General features: G+C 46.7%; 1 protein-coding gene across 2 annotated transcripts in view; it reads left to right on the forward strand.

The window, feature by feature from the left end:
- PDCD4 (programmed cell death 4) overlaps positions 1–12,398 on the forward strand; it is a 572,963-nt gene that overhangs the window by 176,027 nt on the left and 384,538 nt on the right. For both annotated transcript variants that reach the window (XM_086922777.1, XM_086922778.1), the window contains exon 3: positions 9,362–9,658. In XM_086922777.1, the coding sequence (XP_086778903.1) occupies positions 9,362–9,658 (297 nt within the window). The remainder of the gene's footprint in view (positions 1–9,361; positions 9,659–12,398) is intronic.

Genomic DNA, 12,398 nt, shown 5'->3' on the forward strand with positions numbered 1-12,398 from the left:
GCCCTAACTCTTATTTATCGCCCTCACTCACTCTATCTATCGCTCTCACTCTATCTATCGCTCTCACTCTATCTATCGCCCTCACTCTATCGCCCTCACTCTTATCTATCGCCCTCACTCTTATCTATCGCCCTCACTCTTATCTATCGCCCTCACTCTTATCTATCGCCCTCACTCTTATCTATCGCCCTCACTCTTATCTATCGCCCTCACTCTTATCTATCGCCCTCACTCTTATCTATCGCCCTCACTCTTATCTATCGCCCTCACTCTTATCTATCGCCCTCACTCTTATCTATCGCCCTAACTCTTATCTATCGCCCTAACTCTTATTTATCGCCCTCACTCACTCTATCTATCGCTCTCACTCTATCTATCGCTCTCACTCTATCTATCGCTCTCACTCTATCTATCGCTCTCACTCTATCTACCGCTCTCACTCTATCGCCCTCACTCTATCTATCTATCGGCCTCACTCTATCTATCTATCGGCCTCACTCTATCTATCGCCCTCACTATCTATTGCCCTCACTCTTTCTATCTATCGCCCTCACTCTTTCTATCTATCGTCCTCACTCTTTCTATCTATCGCCCTCACTCTTTCTATCTATCGCCCTCACTCTTTCTATCTATTGCCCTCACTCTATCTATTGCCCTCACTCTACCTATCGCCCTCACTCTACCTATCGCCCTCACTCTACCTATCGCCCTCACTCTACCTATCGCCCTCACTCTACCTATCGCCCTCACTCTACCTATCGCCCTCACTCTATCTATCGCCCTTACTCTTTATCTATCTATTGCACTCACTCTATCGCATCAGCACAGCATCACTCCGCACCACCACAGCATCACTCAGGGGCACTACAACATCACTATGCGCTACCAGAGCATCACTGAACGCCACAGCATCACTCGTCGCAACCACAACATCACTCAGCGCCACCACAGCATCCATCTGTGCAACCATTCAACAACAGGTTCAAATATGTTCTCTCAATGTTTCAAGCTTTATTACAAATGTCACAAAAATGTTAATATTTCACTTCTGTTTTTGGATTTTCGTCACAATAAAATACACTGAACATAATCTTCACAAAAGTTATTTACAAAAGTTTAAGCTATTGCCATTATAAATTAAAATAACTTTATTTAAGTATTAATAATTAAAAAAATAAAAGCAATTGTTATTTGTAATATCAATACATCTAAGTCACGTAAATACAACACATATTGCATTACAATTGCTATAGGTGTCACATTTGCGAAAGTTAGAACTATTGGCATTGTAAATGACAACTTTATTAAATTCGCTATTTTCAAAACCAACACATAAATAAAAAATTTGTCATTTACAATACCAATAGTTAAAACTTTCCTAATGCGAGACCTATTGCATTGCAAATGCTTGTTCCCAATTGTCTCTTTCTTACATCCATCGGGAACCATATTGAAGCTGGGTAGAAAAGTCGTATAGGTCAATGCATGGGGCTTCAAACCCCCCCCCCCCCCCCTCAAAATATCTGCGTATCAGCTTGTTCAGCGCTACCCTACTGCATCTTTGCACCCATAGTAAAGAGACGAGGACAGTGTTCATTTGTTTGAAGATTCGAGTTGGGTTCGGACAAAGTGAATTCTGGAGCGCATGAGACATCAAGAAAGCATCACCATTTTTGATACTGCGAGTCTGCCCATTAATGAAAACGGTACAGCATTCCGGAAGGTCACAGAGCGTCTCAGGGCGTCTATGACCCTGTCCACATTCAGCGCTATTAACTGGGCATTGTCTAGTGTTATCTGGATGCCAAGGTACCGGAAATGTGCTCGCTCTCAGCTCATTTCCAGGTTTGGGAAACCTTCTAAGGGCAATGTGGCCATGCTCGCCAGGAGAAAAATCAGGGATTTATGTTGGTTAAGTTGCAGTCCAGAGACCTCACTGAATTGTTCCATATGCTGCAGGAGCCTAGGTAGGGCATCCTGTGGGGACGCTTCATAAAAAAGGGCATCATCCGTGTAGATGGAGATCACATGAGTCATGTCTCCCACCCAGATACCCCACTGCCCCATTTCCGCCAGGTGTTCAACGACCAGGGCAAAGAGGAGGGGTGAGAGCGGGCATCACGGATGCGTGCCTCGGCCCAAGACACATTCTTCCGCTCTCAAGCCTTTCCCACACATACTTGTGGTTCTGTGTACAGTATTTTCACCCAGCGGCGTAAATGGAGCCCAAACCCTATTGCTTTAAGGATCTCCAGCAGGTAACCCCAGTCATCTGCATCAAAGGCTTTGCCAGGTCTATTGACTTGAGTGCAAGTTCTTCGTCTCAGTGTTTCACTTCTTGCATAATGTGGGTTAGTCGACGGAGGTTCATGCCAGTGTGGCAGCCAGGAATAAAGCCATATTGGTCTTTGTGTATAAGGTGTGGCATATGCGGTCCAAGGCGAGAATCAAGGAGTTTGCACTATATTTTCTTGTCCGTGTTGATCATGATAATTTGGTGGTAGGAGGAAGGATTGCAGCTGTCCCCGCCTGGTTTCAGCACCATACACATTTCGCCTCTCCTCATGGTGGGAGGGAGGATTCCTTCATCAAAGGCCTCCTCTTAAACCTGCATCAGTGCATGAGTCAGCGTCCGAGAATTTCTGGTAGAACTCAGGCAGGAACTCATCGCCCCCTAGGGCCTTGGCCCATGGCAACAGTAATAATGCTGCTCATATTTCCTCCATTGTCAATTGAGCTTCAAGCTCCTCTGAGGCCTGTGCATGGAGGTGCGTCAAGTTTGTGGCTCGCATTTATGAGATGTATCTGTCTTCCTTCACTGCCGGGTCCGCAGTGTACACTGTCTGGAGATGCCGCTGCATCTCTTGCAGGATTTCAGCCTTGGTGTGTTCTACCTCGCCTGTAGGCATATGAAGAGCAATAATCTGGACAGAGGAGGATCCACACCAGGAGTCATCCACATTTGTCACCCTCTTTATATAAGTGCTATCGATACTGACCAATTGTATACTTGTCTTGCCTGTCCCAAATGTCGCTTATGTGCGCTCGTATTCCCCATTCTCGGCTTGTTTCGGTCAGATCAGCCCAGTCCTGGGCCTGAGCCCCAGCTAGTGCCGCTTCCTCTACCTCAAGGTCCCGTTGTAGTTGCCTACGGACCCCGCATGTCAGACCCACACAGGTCCCTCGTGTCACAGCTTTCAGTGCCTCCTATTTTGTGGCTCTAGAAATGCTCGACTCTTCCTAGATAATTATCATAGGGCCATTTAAGAGTCGCAATATGTTCTCCCTTCCAACCGGGTCTTCTAGGATGTCTGACTCCATCCGCCACGTTCTAGGCCATGCAACTAACCATAGAGTGGTCGTAGAGGAATCGGTCTGATGGTTTACCTCAACGCTTAGGTTCGTCTCCGCTGCCAAAACCACAACCCTGTCCAGCCTACTGTGTGTGTTATGTGTGGAGGAATAGCAAGTGTACAACTTCTTAGTCTGGTGTCTGTCCTTCCCTATGGCTTGTACTCCCAGGTTCCCCATTATCTACTGGAGTCTCAGTCATTCATGGCTTAGTGCCTGGTCGAGGAGGGTGCCTGTCTAGGTTAGGGTCTAATATACAATTGAAGTCTCCCGTTCAGAGACTCGGGCATCTAGGTCCAAGGTTCATACTTCTGGTACGGACTATTAAAATTCTGGGTCATCCACATTTTAAGCATATATGTTCAGGATAACTATGTCTTGACCATCTAGTTTAGCCCTAAGCAACCATTGATGTCTGCTTCCATGTATTGCAATGCAAACTAGAAAACCCGGGGCTACCCGTATCAGCATGCCCCTTGCCTAAGTAAAGTAGGAGAAATGAGATATCTGGCCCCTCCATTTTCTCTCTTATGTATGCGCCCCCAAGTTGTCAAGATGGGTTTCTTGTATAGGCCACATATACGTGGTGACTCCAGAGGACCAACAGTACCCTGTCACGTTTGATGCATGTGCCCAACCCCCTTACATTCCAGCTGATGAACTTCGTCCCCATTGTTGTAGAAATCTCTGCCAATTTACTTTCAGACCCTTTTTCGTGCACACCAATCATACCCATCAGATGCTGCGTAAAACAACTGACTACATATAATGAAAATAGCCCCCTGAACCCTCTCCCACGGGCATTGACGTGCAACAGTGCATAGGGCTATGCCCTCCCCACACTTGTGCCTGGATGTGCACAGCATCCCCTGAAGCCCAACCGGGGCAATTGAACTTCCGAGTGAGTCAGGCCACCCGGCCTAGCCCAGCCATTGCAACAATGTAAGATATCCAGCCAGAGCCCCAATGTTTGAGCCCTAGGCTCCTCAGAATTTCGAAGAACTCAGTTTCAATTCTTAGTTCAGCGATTTCCCCATTCCACTGATCGGTTAACACGGGCTCCTGACACCGCCCAAAGATGCTCCTCCCCCTGCCCCTATCCTCCTGCCACACCCAAACTCATCGCTGATCACTCAGTGTTTCAAAATTGAGTGGACAGTGGTGAGTTTGTTCAAGACTGCCCCCAATAGGTAGACATTGTCCACCCAAGGTTCTTGTTTTCATCCAGCATCCTCTGTGAGCAGGGCTGAATCCAGGATGGTTTCGGGAACCACTTCACTCATCAGAGTGAGTGTTTCAGAGACATTCTATGGGTCAGTCCTAGGTTCTGCCATATGGGGGTAGGGGACACCCAGGTCTATGGATTCCACTTGCATGGTACAATCTTTCCCCAGCATGATCCTCTGTTGATTTGGTGGGTCTCCTTCAGTGAGCTTGTCCCTGTGTCTGTTGCTTCGAGGACCTTGATCCGGTTGGGTTCCCCAACCCCTCGACCAACATGTCGCTCCCGGTGGGGGGAAGGGCGTCTCCTCGAATCTCCAGCCACTCCCAGGCCTCCTTGGCGGTTTCAAAGAAGTGGACCTTACCATGTGCGATTACCTTAAGCTTGGCAGGGTAAAGCAACATGTCATGGAGCTTCTGCTTCCCTCCTAAGAAGGTTTGTTGCTGCTCCTGAACCGGTCTGGTCTAATCAGGGCATATAGCAACTTTATTATTCTCATAGCACAAGTTTGGTGCCTCTTTTGCTGCTTGCCGGATACAGTCCCGGTCTTGATCATTTAGAATTTTAGCGATTATTTCCCGGGGTGGGGGGGAGCCCCCGGGGGCAGAGGGGGAACAAGGATCTATGCACTCTCTCCACTACAAATATGTCCGAGAGGCCATTTGGGCAGGGCTTGGTGCTTATTCAACATTGCAGGAAGATTTCAGTCCTGCCCTCCTCGACGCTCTCAGGGATCTCAAGGACTCTGATATTGCTACGTCACGTGCAGCCCCCTGCCTGCTTGTTCCTGCTCATAGGTTCCCTGGCCTATAAATTCGGGTTAGACTATTCTATTGCAGCAGGACCAAGATTAATTTCCATATAGTTGATTCCTGTCTGAGGTGGCATGGTGGACGAAAAAAAATAAAGGAATGAATTGCTATCCTGAGTAAATATCAGTGGCTGAAGTTAAGTCAAGGAATCTATCCATCATTTTTCCCTCCCTTTATAAATAACACAATCATCATAAGGCTTATTGCAAATTATGCGAAATGCAAAACCAGCAGTTTGGTGCTATATTTCTTAGCGAAATGCATCCTCTCCTCCATTTTGGACGCAAGAATGCATTCCAAAAGTAAATGCAGAAAAAACTCCAGTGCTACAAACAGTAGCCACTCCGGTGCGGGTCATTTGTATTGTTCTTGCGCACTCGTTCTACATTTTTGCTTCAAATGGCATAGAATTATGTGGTGTAATACTGTGATTTCTGGAATGTTGCGTAACTTGAAAATATGAAAGATTACACTGACGTAACTGAAATTTTGACGTGGCCAAGTTTTAAACATCTTGAAAGCAAGCCCCTGTAGGCAAATGAAAACACTGCTCCATATTCTAAAACTTAGGCCTTGCATGCGCTGTTGCTTGCAAAACATGTTGTTTTCTTACAGGGGACTTACCATTGGTTGGCTACATTATTACTGTAACTTCCTTCCGTCTCTTTAGTCAATATGTGCTGGCTTCACTTCTTTGTGTGTTTGTCGCTCACCTGGAGCACGGCGCAAGTACTTATTCATTGCTTAGGGTCCTTCCACTGCTCACGCTTTTGGAACTGCTTTTTAGGTTTCGCCTGTTGAAAGCTGGGCAAGCAGCGTTTCGCGCAGGCGAAATCTTTTGAGTTACAGTATGGCTGTTTGTCCCGCCCCTGTTTCCCATTGGCTAGCTCCATAAATGGAGGCTAGCCATTGGAAAACAGAGGCGTCCGTCATTCTGCGAGGTGACTCGTGGGCGTTCCTGAGATTTTTTCTCATCCGGCCCCTTTTATCACGTCAGTGCAGCGGTGGCCGGGGTTTATTTTTTGGGTCGTCAAGGTTTGTTTTCGTCGTTTCTCTTAAGATGGCGGCCAGGCAGTAGCTTGTTTGTACAGGTCAGGACATTATTATGTTCGTGCCGTTAACCCGCCCCCCTCCCGCTGTCCGTTTGCCCGTTCCCGACATTATTATTCTTGTGCCGGTAACCTGCCCCCCTCCCGCTGTCCGTTTGCCCGTTCCCGACATTATTATGTTCGTGCCGTTAACCCGCCCCCCTCCCGCTGTCCGTTTGCCCGTTCCCGACATTATTATGTTCGTGACGTTAACCTGCCCCCCTCCCGCTGTCCGTTTGCCCGTTCCCGCCCCCCACTCCCTCCCGCTGTCCGTGTTTAATGCTTGTTTGTTGTTGTTGCCATTCTGGTCACTCTCTGATGGGACGGGGGTGGCCTCAGGCCCGATTGCGTGAAATGTCGGGTTTTTTTAGCCGGCGAGGTCTTTCAGACCCGAGATGTCACTTCTTGAAAGGACTCTTGGGCGCAGGCTTCGAGGTGCGGACCCAGGCCCCCTGCTTGCACGCTTTACGCCGCTTGCTGTCAGCATCGCCGAGCCACAGATGTAAAAGCAGAGTGTCCAGGGTGGATTAGGTGCGCACAGGACACAGATTGTAGCTTTGGAGTCTCCGGCATTATGGGACCGACCTTTATGGCTTTTATCGATATCTAGCACTTCATTTATTTGCTCCTTACATGGGAATGTTGTACGTCGTTTGGTAAATTAAAACAATCATTTCTGAGCACGGAATTCTCTTTCTGGAAATAACCACGGCTCGGCTCTATAAGTGAAAGCCGAGCGTGCCCTCTGGAGCTGGGGGCCTGCTCCCCATTACCAGTGGCTGCTGGTGAGTGTTGGCTCGTGCTGTAATTGTTGTGCTGGGACAGGCAGCCGCAGGGCAGAGCGGGCAGCGTGTGTTTGAAGTGGGAGGCGGCGTGCTACGACATGTCGAGCCAAGGACTTCCAGCCTCTAGACAGGAACCCAAACTATCAGGGCCCCAAATCAATACGAGCTCCGCCCCTTTCCTCTTGCGAGGCACACACTGGATTGTAAGTTACGCTATATACACACACACACACACACACACACACACACACACACACACACACACACACACACACTCACTCACTCGTTCCTCAGTTAATTTATTTTACATCTTTAAAATATTTTCTCACACTTCTGTCCAACAGTCAGTTTGTCTTAAGCTCTTTCCGCTAACCTTTCTAAACATACCTCAGGTAAGGGGCATGTATTGTGTACATACTTGTTTATTACGCTGTTGCTTAGCTGGGCGAGAAAGTGTTTGAGCTCAGGCAGCTGCCAAAAGACAGCCGAACCTCTGTTACGAGACGGCCGTCCAGGGTATTGACTTTGTGTCATTTCGTAATTCTATTCGTCGTAATTGAAGTGCCAGTGCCCTGTTAGCCAGTTGGACACTCAGAAGTGACGTACAGCGGGTTTACGTGGGAGGTAAGGGTAACGACACCACTGCTACGCTTATGTTAAGAATATTAGCAAGAAAAGACATACTAGTAGCCTGTTTTCCAAGACTCAGTGTCGGCACCCTTTGGCCTGGACGCGATGACTCTCTGTGGTTTGCAGTAAGACGTGCTCCTCATTGCGGGGATTACTGAAGGCTGCCCGCCTGCTCTGCACAGCCCAGTGCAGGGGTGGAGTTCGCCGTCTTTCATGCAATACATTTATGAAAAAATGAGACCGGGAGCATCAATGTCTATTTAAAGATGAACCAAGCACCAGGTCTCATAGCGCTTACACCCTGCCCACATGCTTGGGATAACTTTCTAGAAGTGGCTGGGCTGATGGGACAGAGCGAGGGTGCCTTGTTGCCACCTTAAAGTGACCGAAATGCTAATTGCTCAGCTAAATTCTCGATTTTCATAGCACACAAAATATGTGAAGGTTAAAAAAAGTCAGACAAGATATAGGCAGCAAGATACAGGCAGACCCCATTGCGTTCTGCAGGCGTAATAGCTCGTACACTATGGCAGTCTCTGGGTGTGTGTGGCTCTGGGTGTGTGTGGCTCTGGGTGTGTGTGTGTGTGGCTCTTGGTGTGTGTGTGTGTGTGTGTGTGTGTGTGTGTGTGTGTGTGTGTGGCTCTGGGTGGGTGTGTGTGGCTGGCTCTGGGTGTGTGTGGCTGGCTCTGGGTGTGTGTGTGGCTCTGGGTGTGTGTGTGTGGTACTAATTGCTGTCTGCTGAGCTCGTCCGTAGGGTACAATAGGTCTCACATTTGCGAGTGATTAAGCTAATGGCAATGTAAATGACAATTCCATTGATTTATCTGTTTTCAAAACCAACACATAAATACACATTTTGTCATTTACAATGCCAATAGCTCTAACTTTTCCAAAGGAGAAACCATTGCATTGTAAATGCTTGTTTATCAGAGTTGCAGAACTCCTTTAGAGTGGTTGTTTCCAGTCTGCCTCTCTCCTTGCCTCGCCCGCCATCCTGCTCCACTGCCTGCCCCATCCCACTCCGCATTCTTTCTTGCCTGAGTCGTTGTTTTGCCTAGTCAACCTCCCAGTGTGCTTTGATTTGCCCCCACCCTCCCTGCCTGCTGTCTTTGTTGCTTTGCCAGCACGTCCCTTTCAGCTGTCTGTGTTGCTTTGCCCTTACTCGTTCGCATTGCCCCTAGGACCTGCCCAAAAAACGCTATGACGAGTACACTGCTAGCCGCTTCATAGCGCGTTTTCACCTCTTCCATTTGCCCTCTATTTTGACTGTCTCCCGTCCTCCATTTTGCCTGCTGCTCTGTCCTTACACCACTAATAAAAAAGAAAAAGCATTGGCAAAGCCAATTGGTCTCTCCTATGCAAGAATTATTGCCTTTGTTGAAACCTATAGGCTTTCTTTTTTTTTAAGCGTGTTAATAGTTCCACCAAAATGAATTCCTTTTTTACTTACATTTTTTACTTTTGTTCATGTAGAACCCGATAATCTGAGTGACTCGCTTTTTTCTGGGGATGAAGAACATGCTGGAGCAGAGGAAATAAAGAATGAAATCAATGGCAATTGGCCAGTATCTTCATTAACAGAAGCTCGACTTCATGCCAAAGCAAAGAGACGTTTAAGAAAGAATTCCTCCCGGGATTCTGGGAGAGGTGACTCAGTCAGTGACCCTGGAGATGGCATCCGACTCGGAGCAGGAACACCGACCAGTCCAAAGCAGAAGCTCTTAGATAGAAAGTCCCGCTCTGGAAAAGGACGAGGACTGCCAAAGAAGGGTAAGCTGCCCCATGTATCAGTCCTACATTTTATTTACATTTTTAATAAGATTATGAAGCGTCTTCGCATAATTCATTTGTATCGCGCAGTCCATACCCAAGCATGATTGCTCATCACTACCCATAAAATAAATGATTGTCCCCTAAATGGGTACCATTAAAATGCACTGTGCTATTGTGAGAATAATTCCATAGTTCATATGGAGCGTGGTTTTGTATGTTGTCATGCCCTGAATGGGAGTGAAGCATCTACGCGTAATGCATTGTATATACTATTGTACAGTGCATCCACAAGCAAGATTGCTCGCCATTGCTGATTAAATAAATGATTGGGCCCTGAATGGGCTATATACTGTGCACTGTGCTGAAGTAAATAAGTCATGGCAGTGTAGCTTCATATAGTATCACGCACTGAATGGGCTATAGTTACCACGGGGTATCAATTCAATTGTAATAATCATAATTGAAACAAAAAATGTCTGTAAAAATGAATACAAATACAGGTTAAGGAGACATCAAATGTCAAGTTCTGGCAAGAAAATACGTCGATATATATTAACCCCCCATGTGAACCAATAGTTCCTCACTACTATTCACGCCTTGTGGGAATTTTGTCAATTTAAGTCCATTATATAACTGGATTCCATCCTTCGCAATTTTAGAGTTCAGTCCCCACCTCTACAGTTATTGGGTTAGAAAAATCTTAATAGATCTCTATTTGTTTTATGGTTCTCACTGAAATTCCTGGCCACTGGATAGAATTCATCTTCTTTGGCAATAGCTCTCATGTGCTCCAAGATGCGTATATGAAGCTAGGCTGCACATGACCTATTTACATCAGCACGGTACATGGACCATTCAGGACGCAATTATTTATTTTATGGGTAGTGGTGAGCAATTATGCTTGGGGATGAACTGCGCAATACAAATGAATTATGTGAAGACGCTTCATTATCTGTATTTCACAGACTCTTTCAAAATACATTTCCAAGAACTCACCCCTGCGAGTGTCTTTCCTTGTTTTGAAGAGTATATATATATATATATATATATATATATATATATATATATATATATATATATATATATATATATATATATGTGTATGTGTATGTGTATATGTATGTGTATATATATATATGTGTATATATATATATATATATATATATATATATATATAAATATATATATATTTGAACTCCTAATGTCGATTTTCTTTCTAATGATGGCATAATTAGAAGACATTACTTAATTTAAAGTAAACATCTAGAAACTAACTACTAGCGAATGCGTGGTTACTGTATGACGTTTTAACCACATTTCGAAATGGTAATTTTCCATGCTAGTTAGATGAACTAGTGTCAACTGTTGCATTTGTAATCTATTATGCTTCATAAGGATATGTAGCTTCAGAACTGCGCAATCACAAGTGTTGCATGTATTTAAAGTGCATTGCAGTGTCTGTATGATTTTTCCTCTGCACGTGTAGATTCACAAATGTGTGCTCTGTGGGAATGCGCGTATGAAAGTGATGCAAAGCCTTTTCGTCACTGTTAGACCTGTCTGGCCTTTGGCGTAGCCCCTCCTAATAATTATTTATTTTGTCCCCTTTTTGCCCCTGACACCCTTTTTATCTTTTTGTGTCCACTAGATTTTTATGGTGTTGTCCTGGGGGATAGATGCTCTTTTGCCCTCATAGTCTGTTACCTCAGGCCCAGGTGCCTTTTCTGACTGGAATTCACCCAGATCTACAAAATGGTGGATACTAACTGCCATAACTGCCATCCTCTGAGAAATCCCCATAGGAGAACATAGAGCCCTTCCAGAACCTTCTGGACCCTACTGGACCCTGTGTGGCCAGTCTATAAAAGGCAGAATGTCAGGCGACCATTTTGTGCAGTGATCAGGAGGTACTGTGGAACCTGGACATAGGAGGAGTGAGGAAAAGTTAGTAGAGGAGAGACGCACTGAGCTAAGGGAGATCGTTCTAAAGTTCGACTGCCTGCTTCAATGACGTTCTCCCATTACTACTGGAGCCAGCCCTTCTAACCAGGAGAACTTTCAGTTAGTCTACAGGTGCCCAAAGTGCTTAGAGGCCTCTCGAAATAAGTAAGAGGAGCGAGGCGCAAGGTACCTTGGTAACGTGAACCCACTTCCAGTCAGAGGAAGTGAAGGCGTTGGATCCAGGTGCCTGCCAGACCCACCATCTGCGCTGCGGTGTGTCATTGCGTGGAGCGCTACTTTTGTGGTGACTGACGTCGTGTTGACGAAAGCAAGAACCCCACTAAGGCTGTCGAGCGGGCGGAGAAGCCGGCTCTGGCGGACTGACCAGCTGTGTTGCCGGTAACCAAGAAACGCCACAAGCAGCGTGGAGACGCGTCAGAGGGTGGAGCGGAGGTGCGGCTAAGAAAGGCGGACTTAGCCGCGATCCAGGAAGAGGCCGGGCGCCGTGGAGGAAGAGGCGGAGTGAAGGAGGAGCCTTTGTCGGAAGGAGCCGGTGAAAGAAGAGATCCGGCAGCTTCGACGAGAGCGGTGAGGAGTATCAAACCTCCAAACTTGAACCCCCAACCCCCCTCCTCCCCTGGCTCGCTGAACTGTAGCGGGGGTAGAGGTCGAGACTACAGCCCAGCGGGGACAAAGCCGACGGGGACAGTGGGCAACGGCCAGTTCGCGGAGGCACCAAGTAAGCATGGAAAGTGGGAGTAAACGGGCCCCTTACTTAGTTGTTCTCACGCACGAA

Source organism: Lissotriton vulgaris, chromosome 5, assembly GCF_964263255.1.
Source record: "Lissotriton vulgaris chromosome 5, aLisVul1.2, whole genome shotgun sequence".
NCBI lineage: Eukaryota > Metazoa > Chordata > Amphibia > Caudata > Salamandridae > Lissotriton > Lissotriton vulgaris.